Here is a 13,035-nt window from a genome sequence, read left to right as displayed (position 1 = left end):
GTCTTTCCTTCTCCTTGACTTTTCACTTATATCTCAAAGTGCTAAGTCCAGGTGCCATTTTGAAAGGAGGCCTATTTTTTGAGACTGCTACTCTGAGGCCCTCAAAATAAAGAACCATCACAACTATGGGAGCTTGAAGACACCCTACCACTGTGTCTAGGTGATGGGAGGTCATGAGAGGCAAGATAGTTGGACTTAGTGAGAATTTTCAGCAGCAGTGGACTTAGGCTATGAAAAACAGAAGCACCGGTGGCTCTGCACCCTGTGATAAGCATCAAGTTCCATAACCTAAAGGTAACAAAGAAGACTAATTCCTGCAAGTGTATGGCCACTAAGAGTACTTACCTTCCTTGCCACATGTGGTCTGCTGCCAGGCAGGACTGGGAGCTCTGAGCCTAGATGCTGCCCTTTACTTCAATGCTATTTACTTTTGTTTTCTCACAGCATTTTACTACCTCTCCTGGTTTATGTGGAACTAGAGAAGCTAACCCAGGGTTTGTGTATGCTAGACAAACATTACAACAACTAAGCCACATCCTCATCCCTTTAAAATTTTAAATATTAATTTCAAATTTATGTGCACGTGTGTGCCTACATGAATTTTGTCCACCACATGTATACAGAAACCCATGGGAGCCAGGAGAGGATCTTAGATTCCAAAAATAGGATTACAGGCAGTGTTAAGGCAACATGGAGTTGTGACCCCTCTGCAAAAGCAGTAACCCCTCTTAATCTATAAACCAGCTCTTCAGACTCCCACTACTCAGTTTCTACAGCCTCTACCTTCTTTCATGTCTCATGCTGCTTTGGCTGTGAAGGCACTAATACTGTCATACATAAGAACTCTCATTTAATTTCCTATTTTTTACTACATCATTTATAATTTTTACTTTTGTGTATACGCTTTGTCTTGGTGTATTTATAGCTATGGTGGTTTTCTCCTCTCTGGGAGTCAAGTGATATTGAGCCCTTCAGAGAAAGTTTCTACCTAAAAAGAATCCCAAATAATGAAATACCAACTCTGACAAATGTATAAATTACAAATTGGAAGCAAAATATGAAAAAAAAAAGCAACAAGGTTCCTCCTTTAAAAGCTCACACTCAGCTGGGCCGTGGTGGCGCACGCCTTTAATCCCAGCACTTGGGAGGCAGAGGCAGGCAGATTTCTGAGTTCGAGGCCAGCCTGGTCTACAAAGTGAGTTCCAGGACAGCCAGGGCTACACAGAGAAACCCTATCTCAAAAAAAAAAAAAAAAAAAAAAACAAAAAAAAAAAAAAAAAACTCAAAACAATAACAACAAAACAAAAAACAAAAGCTCACACTCAGTGGACAGGTGTAATGGCTTGTCTTTAATCACAACATTCCAAAGGATTGGCAGAAGGCTCTCTATGAGTTCTAGACTAGCCTGATCTACACAGTGACCTTCAGACCAATCTACGTAGTGAGGCCCTACCTAAAAAATTTTAAAAAGAAGTTCACAATCAATTCATTGAAAGAACTGAAAGATATTGAAAATGTAAAATGTAAGGCAACACAACAGTTTGGTTTAAAAAACAATCACTAACCTCGAAGAGAATGATAACAAACAGTGAGAAAAGTAAGGAAGTACACGTATGACCTGGGCAGCACGGTCTGCATACAGTGGGAAATCTACCAGGGAAACAGATAACACAGCAGACAAACAACAAAAACGAATCCAGAAAAGCAGAAATGTGAAAAAAAAAAATCAATGCATTTAAAAACCAATAATAACAACAAATCTACCACAGTGGATAGCAGCACCAAATAAAAGAAAATCCATCAATAAAAAGAAATATTACATCCACATACAAAAAAAATATCAAAACTATCAAGAAATTTAGGCCACAACCAAGAAACTGAACTCCACTGAGTACATAAAAAGATGTCAAACACAAACTTAAGGCACAGAAAACAACTTATAGAGATAACCAGAAAATCCCCCAAATCTAAGACAGATATGTGAATATCCAAGTACAGGATCCATTAAGAACCCTCAACAGATCAACAGACATGACCACAAAAGAAATTCTCCATGATGTTAAAATGCTAAAACCATAAAATTAAACAATTTTAACAGCTGCAAAGGAAAATGCTAACTGACTTAAAAAAAAAAACAAAACAGAATAACATTAGGCCTCTCAGTGGAAAGGCCTAGACAGGTAGGTATATAACAACACATTCCAAGGACCCAGGGTAAAGAACTACTAGTCAATATGACTATATCCAAACAGACTTGTCTTTTAAAATTAAAAAGCTGAGGACATAGCAGAATCATACAGTACTTGGTCCTGGGCTCAATACACAGTATCAATACATAATATGTGCACACAAAAATAGCTTATTATATTAAGAAAAATCCTACTCTTTCTACAAAAAAGACTGAAAATGAAAAGATGAGGTTAAGTGAAAACAGAGAATTAAGAATAGCAATATGAAGCTGGGCGTGGTGGCGTATGCCTTTAATCCCAGCACTCCGGAGCCAGAGGCAGGCAGATTTCTGAGTTGGAGACCAGCCTGGTCTACAAAGTGAGTTCCAGAACAGCCAGGGCTACACAGAGAAATCGTCTCAAAAACCAAAAACCAAAAAAAAAAAAAAAAAGAAAAAAAAAGAAAGAAAGAATAGCAATATGAGTCAGAGAAAGGACTGAAGGAGCTGAAAGGGTCTGCAACCCCTTAGGAAGAACAACAATATCAACCAACCAGAGTTCCCAGGGTCAAAACCACTAACCAAAGAGTACACATTGAGGGACCCATGGCTCTTGCCATATATGTAGCAGAGGATGGTGGCCTTGTCGGGCATCAACGGGAGAAGAGGCCCTTGGTCCCATGAAGGCTTGATGCCCCAGTGTAGGGGAATGCAAGGGCAGGGAGGTAGGAGTGGGCAGGTGGGTGAGAACACACCCTCACAGAAGCAGGAGGAGGGGGAAGGGGATAGAGGGTTGGGGGAGGGGAGAGATAACATTTGAAATGTAAATAAAGAAAAGACCCACAAAACAAAAGAATAGCAATATGTCATTTTGACAAAGTTGGTATCAAGCAAAAAGCAATCAGAAGATAAAACGAACATCACTATAACAAAAGAAACAAAGAATATATTGTAAGGGCTGAAGAGATGGCTCAGTGGACATCGTGTGTGTGTGTGTGTGTGTGTGTGTGTGTGTGTGTGTGTGTGTGTGTGTGTGTGGACACAGCTTTTTGAAGACCTGGGTTAAGTTAAACAAAGAATATATTGTAAGGGCTGAAGAGATGGCTCAGTGGACATCGTGTGTGTGTGTGTGTGTGTGTGTGTGTGTGTGGACACAGCTTTTTGAAGACCTGGGTTAAGTTTCCAGAACCCACAAAGCAGCTGTGGATTACTTTCTGGGATTTTTCTAACTCCAAGGGATCAGATGCCATTCACTGATGTTCATGCACACTAATATAGGCACATCATGCACACATATAAAATAAAGTCTTTTAAAAATTAAGAAGGCCTGGAGAGCTGGCCCAGTGGTTAAAAGTGTTTGTTGCTCTTGCAGAAGGCCTACATTTGATTCCTAGTATCCACATGGTGTCTCACAACCAGTACCATCAGTACCACCAGTTGCAAGGGATCTGATACTCTCTTTTGATCTCCTTATATACTGGGCATACACACCAGAGAAAAGAAAACCTGTAGCTTGACCTAAAGAAACACTGGTTGATTTGACAAATACTTTGTAGAGTTGAAAAAGAACAACAGAGGAGCTGGAGAGATGGCTCAGTGGTTAAGAACATTTGCTGTTCTTGCAGAGGACCTGGTTTTGATTTCTAGCACGTATGCAACAGTTCACAACCATCGGTAACTCCAGTTCTAGAGGATAAGACACCCTCTTCTGGCTTTTGTAGGCCACATGGTGCACAGACACATTCATTTAAGTAAACACTCTTTTGCATAAAGTCTTTACAGTAAAAATAAAAAACCAAGCAGAGTTTAAAAGTTACAAAAATTATTTAAAATTAATCTATTCTAAAGTTATAGCACTACTCTACAAAAGCATATAGGCACAGGATAACTTTGGCCTTTGTATGAGAATTAAAGTATTTTAAGAATGAATTTTGGAGAAATAACAGACTTCATATAAAAATACTTAATTTGGTAAACATAGAAGAAATCGAAGAGTCAGAGGATTTCAAAAGCTCTTCTTGATGGAACATGACATGACATGGCTGCTGTACTAATGAAGTCACTGCAGCTCTGTTAACTGCATAAAACCACGCCAGCAAGACCAGCTAATGTTCCAGCAGGCAGCACTGACAGGACTTGGTGGGTTACCAGAAGGGAGGGAGGGATACATTTTAAGGGACTTCCAGAAGAGGTGGGAAGGCAGATCAGGGTCAAGGGTGGGTGGATATAATTAAGATACACTGTATATACATGTATGAAATTGTAAAACATGAAATAGAAGATTTTCTTAAAAACATTTAAACCAATAATCTGGATAAAATATAGAAACAATGATCCAGTTCTCCAAGATAAATTTATATTAATCTTCACCTACTAAAGTCTCTTCAACATATATAAAAGAAAAGTTGATTAATCCTTTGGCTTAAATTAGCACATGAACTCTTCTTTCTCAATACTCAAAAGTTCAAGAGGCAAATTAATAGCTATACTAGGTAATTAGAGGCCTGGCTAGCTCAGTTGGTAGAGCATGGAACTCTTAATCCCTGGGTTGTAAGTTTGAGCCTCATGTAGGGCAGTGTCTGTTTTTGTCTGGGTAAATTTATATATTCAACTCAAATTCAGAGCTGAGCATGATGGTACATGCCTTTAGTACCATTTAGTACTCGGGGCAGAAACATGCTGAGTTTGAGGACAACCTGGTCTACAAGTTCCAGGACAGCCAGGGATACACAGAGAAACCTTGTCTTTAAAAAAAAAAAAAAGGAAGCCAGGCAGTGATGTCGCACGCTTTTAATCCCAGCACTTGGGAGGCAGAGTCAGGATTTCTGAGTTCAAGGCCAGCCTGGTCTTCAGAGTGAGTACCAGGACAGCCAGGGCTACACAGAGAAACACTGTCTTAAAAAACCAAAATAAATAAATAAATAGGTTACTAAACAAAAATTTGTATAAAGCAACTACAGAAATTTTAAGAGACATTAAGCAGCATTAAGAATTAATTGGGGGCTGAAGAGATGGCTCAATGGTTAAGAGTACGACTGCTCTTCCAGAGGTCCTGAGTTCAAATCCCAGCAACCACATGGTGGCTCACAATCATCTGTGGTGAGATCTGATGCCTTCTCCTATAGTGTATGAAGACATCTACCCCACATTCATAAAAATGAACGAATGAATGAATGAATGAATGAATGATTAAGGCTTGTGGCTGAGAGGTGAACAACACTGGTTGCTCTTCCACAGTACTCTGATTCGTTTCCCAGCATCCACATGGTGGGCTCACACCATGTGTTATTACACTTCCAGGGAATCATTTCCCTTCTGGCCTCCATAGTCACTAGGTATGCACATGGTATATAGGCATATATGCAGGCAAACTATCCAAACATTAAAAAAAAATGCTCAGAGTTGACAACTGACATATATATTCAAACTTAAAGTGTTAAAAAAGCATATATCAAAAATATAACTTAAGTGAGCTAACATTTATGCAAGTTCTCAATAATGAATTAAGTTTTAAATATAAATATGTACATTGTTATTAGAATATTATTTTAAAAAGAAAAGGCCACTTACCTGATAATAAAATTTTATCTGTTTCACCAAAATGGACAGATTGTGAATTCTAAGGGAAGCATCATTGTTGACTTTTTTATTTACTCGTTGACTCTCCGACTTAGGATTACTAAAAGAAATTTAGAGGGAAGAAAAGATTTTAATTATACAAAAACACAATTAAACATAAATATAACAGTTTCTTTTAAAGATTATGTAGTCATTTGTGCTAGTGAGTGATACATAACAACAAATTACTACTGTCTTATATATTCTGTGCTTCTAACTAATATTGATATATCCAATATGCCTTAATTGGTAGAAATATATATCTGAAACCAAAATACCCTTAACTGATTTTCTGTTACTTTTTATTCCTGGAAGAAATAGCCTCCTAATTCCATTCTCACAAAATAAATCCACTTAAACAAAGTTATTAACTCAAGTGGTTACTTATCCTCACTCAGTAATGTAGGTTCTACTTCTTTAGGAAACAACCCAGAAAACCTTTTTGAAAATGAAGTAGGTAACAGAAATTGGGATCTTTATCTTGTGCAAATGTTTGAATTGACTAAAACAAAACAATACCTATTTTAAAGAAAAATTATAGTAGAAAAGCAGAGTTAAAAAGAGTTGAAAATGGGAAACTGAAAAGTGGGACTAGGGGTGGAGAGATGGCTCGGTAGTTAGGAGCACTGGCTGTTCTTCCAGAGAACCAGGATTTGATTCCCAATACCCAGTGGTAGCTCACAACTATGTGGAATTCCAGTCAGTCTCAGAGATGCCCACTTCTGGCCTCTGCCAAGTACATATAAGGTACACCCATGCACATAAAAAAAAAAAAAAAAGTTCTGTTAGAGTAGATTATGGACAGAATAGAAGCTATAAGCTAGTTTACTGAGCAAGTAAGACAACCTGAAGAAAGATGTTGATCACTCATTGAAGGGCAAAGTCTAAATACCACAAGGTTTTTGGGACAAAATATAATGGTCCTACTATCCATCATACAAAAAAAATTACTAAATACAACAAAAAGAAAAGCAACTCATGACCTGGAAAGAAAATGGACACAGTCCTTAAAAAGGATAATAGATGGAGAACTCCCAACACAAGGAGAGAAACTATACCCTAGAAAAAGCAAGAAAGTAATTTTTATCAACAAACCCAAAAGAAGATAGTCACACAAACATACTTCCACCTGCAACAACGAAATAACAGGAAACAACAATCACTATCCTTACTATCTCTTAACACCAATGGTCTCAATTCCCCAATAAAAAAGACATAGAATAACAGACTGGATACTCCAGAGAACCAAATAACCCTATCAAAAAATGGGAAAATGAGCTAAACAGATTTCTCAAAGGAAGAAACTCGAATTGGCAGAGAAGCACCATCCTTAGTTCAACATCCTTAGTCATCAGGGAAATGCAAATCAAAATGAGCCTGAGAGTCCACCTCATACCAGTCAGAATGGCTAAGATCAAAAATTCAGGTGACAGCAGATGCTGGCGAGGATGTAGAGAAAGGAACACTCCTCCATTGCTGGTGGGATTGCAAGCTGGTACAACAACCCTGGAAATCAGTCTGGCAGTGCCTCAGAAAATTGGACATAGTAGTACCTGAGGACCTAGCTATACCACTCCTGGGCATATACCCAGAAGATGCTCCAACATGTAATAAGGACACATCCTCCACTATATTCATAGCAGCCTTATTTGTAATAGCCAGAAGCTGGGAACAAACCAGATGTCCCTCAACATATGGATACGGAAAATGTGGTACATTTACACAATGGAATACTACTCAGCTATTAAAAACAATGACTTCATGAAATTCGCAGGCAAATGGGTGGATCTAGAAAATATCATCCTGACGTAACTCAGTCACAAAAGAAAACACCTAGTATGTACTCACTGATAAGTGGATATTAGGCAGAGCATGGAATACCCATGATACAACTCACAGACCACATGAAGCTCAAGAGGAAGGAAGACCAAAGCATGGATGCTTCAGTCCTACTTAGAAGGGCAACAATATAATCAAGGGAAGTACAGAGTGGGAGGGACTTGGGAGGAGAGAGGAATGGGGAGGGAAAAAAGAGGGGCAGAATCAGGTATGGGAGGAGATGGAGATGTATAGAGGGTTAGGAAATTGAATAGCAATGTATAGCTATAGTGTGTAGCAATGGGGGATGGGGAACTGGGGGTAGCAACCAGAAAGTCCCAGATGCCAGAAAAGCAGGACCCCATGGGGATGACATTAGGTGAAACACCCCACAAAGGGGAGGAAGAACCTGTCCAGACCATATCCAGGGGTTAGGCATGACCCCCCTGGCTGAGGGATGAGGCCACCCACCCATCTCCAAAACTTTAACCCAGATTTGCTCCTGTCTAAAGGAAATACAGGGACAAAGAGTGGAGCAGAGACTGAAGGAAAGGCCATCCAGAGACTGCCCCACCTGGGGATCCATCCCACATGCAGACACCAAACCCAGATATTACTGTGGATACCAAGAAGAGCTTGCTGATAGGAGCCTGATATAGCTGTCTCCTGAGAGGCTCTGCCAGATCCTGACCAATACAGATGTGGATGCTTGCAGCCAACCATCAGACTGAGCACAGGGACCCCAATGGAGAAGTTAGGGGAAGAACTGAAGGAGCTGAAGGGGTCTTATCTGGCATCAAGGCAAGGGGAGGCCCTTGGTTCTGTGAATGCTTGATGCCCCAGTGTAGAGGAATGCTAGGGCAGTGAGGCTGAAGTGGGGGGGGAGCACCCTCACAGAAGCAGGGTAAGGGGGGATGGAAGAGGGGCTTTGCAGAGGGGAAACAAGGAGAGGGGATAACAGTTGAAATGTAAACAAGTAAAATATCCAATTTCTTAAAAAAAAAACCAATTAAATGAAAGTTGGTTCATTGAAAAAAAAAAGAGAGAGAGAGAGAGATTGATAACCCTTAGATAAATTAACCAAGAAAGAAAAAACCCAAATTAACAAGATTAGAGACACTACAGATGATACCAATGATATCATGGATATACTTCTTTTTTTAAACAATTTTTTAAGTAGATATTTTCTTCATTTACATTTCTAATGCTATCCCAAAAGTCCCCTATACCCTCCCCCCACCCTGCTCCCCAACCCACCAACTCCCACTTTCTGACCCTGGCATTTCCCTGTACTGGGGGCACATAATCTTTGCAAGACCAAAGGCCTCTCCTCCCAATGATGGCCAATTAGGCCATCTACTGCTACACATGCAGCTCAGAGGGTACTGCTTAGTTCACATTGCTGTTCCTTCTATAGGATTACAGATCCCTTTAGCTTCTTGGGTACTTTCTCTAGCTTCTCCATTGGGAGCCCTGTATTCCAATGGATATACTAGATGTATAGTCCAACAAGTTGGAAAACATGAAAGAAATGGATGAGTTTCTAAAGGCATATGACCTACTGTTAGGAATTAGTTCTAATGCTTTGTCTTATTTTGATTCCCCAAAGCCTGCCCCTAGCTGGCTTCAATTGCTAAGAGGCAGAGGCATGTAGATTTCTGAGTTCGAGGCCAGCCTGGTCTACAGAGTGAGTTCCAGGACAGCTAGGGCTAACACAGAGAAACCCTGTCTGGAAAAAAACAACAAACAAACAAACAAACAAACAAAAAAGAAAAGAAAAAAGAATTGCTGTACAGACAATGGTAGGGCAGGGAGACAGAGCAGGACTTTTAGATTTGTGTCATCAAGTGACTGAAAGAGGAGAAAAAAATCACCATGGCAGGGAAGCAAAAAGACAAAAATTAAAAGTCCGCATGCATGTAAGAATGAAAGTGGCCCTGGGGGCCACTTCCCAGATTGGGTCTGGGATTGCAGAGATGAAATATAGATTTTAAAGTATGTTCACAACCCACAGGGAGCCAAAGAGGTTTAACAAATTTTTCATTACAATCAACTAAGTTAAATCAAAAGATTAAAAAAAATTAAACCGGGTGGTGGTGGCACATGCCTTTAATCCCAGCACTTGGGAGGCAGAGGCAGGTGGATTTCTGAGTTCGAGGCCAGCCTGGTCTACAAAGTGAGTGCCAGGACAGCCAGGCCTACACAGAGAAACCCTGTCTCAAAAAATATATATAATGATAATAAAAAAATTAAAGATATCTAATACAAACAATGTAATTGATGCAGCAATTAAAAGGTTTTTTAACTGTCAATAGGTTTACTGGCATAACCTCCAGGTTGAGATGGATTCATCACAGAAGCATACCTTTAAAGAAGAACTAAAAAGTAATGCTTCCTATGTTAGTACATAAGAAAAGAAAAGCTTCCAATTTTCTTGCAGGGTATTTGATCACATTGTGAACCCCAAGATTGTGTTATTTCCTGAAAATACCTATTTCTAATGGTGTGGCTCAGTCCTTCACATACACCTTTAATCCCACTGGCTGAAATATAGACACACCCTTAGTACACACATGTAATCCTAAACAACGAAGGTAAAATTAGTTTGTAGAGGGAAGAATCCAAGTTTGAAAGTAAAGCCTAATTGAGTGGCAGGCAAAGAGACAAATCAGAGAAAGATTTGACGGAACAGGATATGCTCAACTCTTATGAGGAGAGAGAGGAAAGGGAAGCTACTTAAGAGAGCGGTGTAGAGAGGGGGTTGGGGGTGGGGGAAGGAGGCAGTTTTAATGGGACAGTTGTTCAGAGGCAGGGAGAGAGAGAGAGAGAGAGAGAGAAACAAGCTAGACAGAGGTAAAGACAGAAAGTCAGAGAATGAGGAACCCAAAGATAAGAAGAGATTGCTAGAGTTAGTTTGAGGTAAAGGAGAACATTCAGGAAAAGGAGAGAGAGAGGGGGAGGGGGAGGGGAGGAATAGATAGATAGATAGATAGATAGATAGATAGATAGATAGATAGATAGATAGATATGGGAGGGTGCTCCTGCTACATTTGGAGAAGAGTTTGAGCCAGAACAGCTGAGATGAATCAGAGTCCAGAAAAACAAGGAAGCGGTGAATTTATTCAGCAGTAAGTCTCAGTGGCTGAAAACACTCTAGGCCTAGATAAGATTGTACAGAGTTTCCAGGCCTATGCCTAGTAGGTTAGCAGACAGAGGTGGTAAGCCCCAGAGATGAAAATTACATTAGGAGAATTAGAAATACTTTTACACAAATTCAGCCAGCATTAGACTGATAGCAAAACAAGATAAAAATACAGCCAAAATTATAAGCAATCTCTTTGACAAATACAGATCAAAATTTCTTATTATAAACAGAATCCAAGAACATATCAAGCTAGGCCTGTTGGTGTATGCCTTTAATCCTAGTACTTAGGAGGCAGGGGCAGAGAGAGCTCCATGAATTCCACAGCGTAAAACCTTGTCTCAAAAAATACACAAAAAGATTATGAACCATGTCACTTCATTCCACAGATGCAAGGATGGAGCAACAACTGTAAATCAATAAAGTAATCCACCACATAAATGGACTCATGAACAGAAATCGCATGGAGTTGGATGAGTGGGGAGGTGGGGGAGACTCTGGAAGGAGATGAAGGAGAAACTGATCAGAATATATTGCAAGAAAACAATATTTCCAATTAAAAAATGAATTACATACACAAAAAGGGAGAGGCTGTGCAACTGAACAAAGTTCTCAAAACAAGAAATAATAATGGATGGGAGGTAGAGAGATGTCTCAGAAATTGAGAGCACTTGTTGCTCTTCTACAGGATCTCAATTCAGTTCCCAGCACCCACCACCCACACTGAGTGGTTCACAACTACTTATAACTCTAGTTCCAGGGTATCCCATGCTATGTGTGTGTGTGTGTGTGTGTGTGTGTGTGTGTGTGTGTGTGTGTGTGTACATATATATATACACACAAATATATATATACAAATATATATAGTATATATACAAATATATAATATTTATAATACAAATACTATTTTTCAAATTTCAAAAACAGCAAAAAAGGGAAATATTAATGGGCAATACTTTAAAATATTCAATATCCTTAGTCATCAGGTATATGCAAATTAAAACTACTTATATTCCATTTCACCCAATTCAGAATTGATCTTATCTAAAAAATCAAATGATAGGGCTGGAAAGATGGCACTTGCAGCTCTCTTCCATATGATTCTACTTCAATTTCACATGGTGACTCAAAAATGTCCTTAAGTCTGGTTCCAGCTAATCTGATGCCTTCTGTGTACAATGAACATACATGATGCACATACACACAAGCAGAATACTCAAACATAAAATAAAAATACTTTTAAAAGAGAGAAAACAAGCCAAAGACAATAAGCATAGATGTGACTTTCTTTGCAAAGCAGCAGCCAACTGACACCTACCTATACCGAGCTGCTTGTGCCAGACCAGAGTCAGCAGTAGATGCCAGGGAAAGCACCATGAAAGCCACTTCAGACAACAGATACAGTCAGAGATGAAATATAGGTTGCATATAAAGAAATTGCTGTAGCAGTGGCAGCTGTGGAGACAGAAATGTGGCACTAGAACCTGAGGCAGAGCTTCTCAAATCGTCTAGGAAATAGTCATAGAGAAGACAACGACTTCCTGTTCCCCAGTCACCATCACAGCATTGCCTGAATAAGCTCTAGCTAGTTCAGGGTATGGTGTGGAATCTGGTACAGCAGCAGCAAGGGAAGTAGCCTCTCAATAACAAACATAAACATAGGTGAGCAAGCATTTCATACACTTTCAGAGTCTCAGTCATGAAATGAAATAACACTTGCTTGTAAAAAATGTTTCTCAGAATCCCAGAGACAAGGTTATAATTTGCTGGCAGAGATCTCATACAGAGAGAGTCTGGCAAAAGTTAAAAATTGACCACAGAAATCCCTTTCATATGCAAGAACACGCTTACTTAACTTGCTTGCGTTACTGTAAATAGCAGCCTCTCCACACCCCACATATATGTAGAGACTTGATGGAAAGGACAAGTCCACAGGGGCAGGTGGGACCTATCACCCAACTAGGAAGGAATGAAGACTAAGATTACAATAATTCCTATTTCTCTTCATTACTCTTTAAAAAAACCAAAGGCTCATTTTTATTTTGTTGTTTTAAGACAGAGTTTCTCTGTATAACAACCCTGGCTGTCCTATAACTCATTCTGTAGAGCAAGCTGGCCTTACACTCAGAGATATCAGCCTTTCTGTCTCCCAATCGATGAGATTAAAGGTGTGTGCCACCACTGCTCAGCTGCATTTTTACTTTTTAAACATGCACTGTTGTACTTTGTTAGATGGGGCTTTTATCTTGTATCTTGTAATGAAAAGACATTTATTTCTGTAACTGTCTCT

General features: G+C 39.5%; 1 protein-coding gene and 1 long non-coding RNA gene across 10 annotated transcripts in view; both read right to left on the bottom strand.

Annotated features, from left to right (window-relative positions):
- Positions 1–13,035, bottom strand: part of Ccdc88a (coiled coil domain containing 88A) — a 137,404-nt gene that overhangs the window by 104,779 nt on the left and 19,590 nt on the right. For all 9 annotated transcript variants that reach the window (XM_006514455.4, XM_030245467.1, XM_017314219.2 and 6 more), the window contains exon 3: positions 5,738–5,846. In XM_006514455.4, coding sequence (XP_006514518.1) covers positions 5,738–5,846 — 109 coding nt within the window. The remainder of the gene's footprint in view (positions 1–5,737; positions 5,847–13,035) is intronic.
- Gm51886 lies at positions 3,057–5,731 on the bottom strand. Its single transcript, XR_003949645.1, has 2 exons — positions 3,337–5,731; positions 3,057–3,224 (listed from the first exon to the last, which is right to left on the bottom strand). It is a non-coding gene; the product is annotated as a predicted gene, 51886 (long non-coding RNA).

This window comes from Mus musculus, chromosome 11, assembly GCF_000001635.26.
Source record: "Mus musculus strain C57BL/6J chromosome 11, GRCm38.p6 C57BL/6J".
Taxonomy (NCBI): Eukaryota; Metazoa; Chordata; class Mammalia; order Rodentia; family Muridae; genus Mus; species Mus musculus.
Note: the sequence above shows the minus strand (reverse complement) of the source record. Positions and strands in the feature narration are given on the sequence as shown.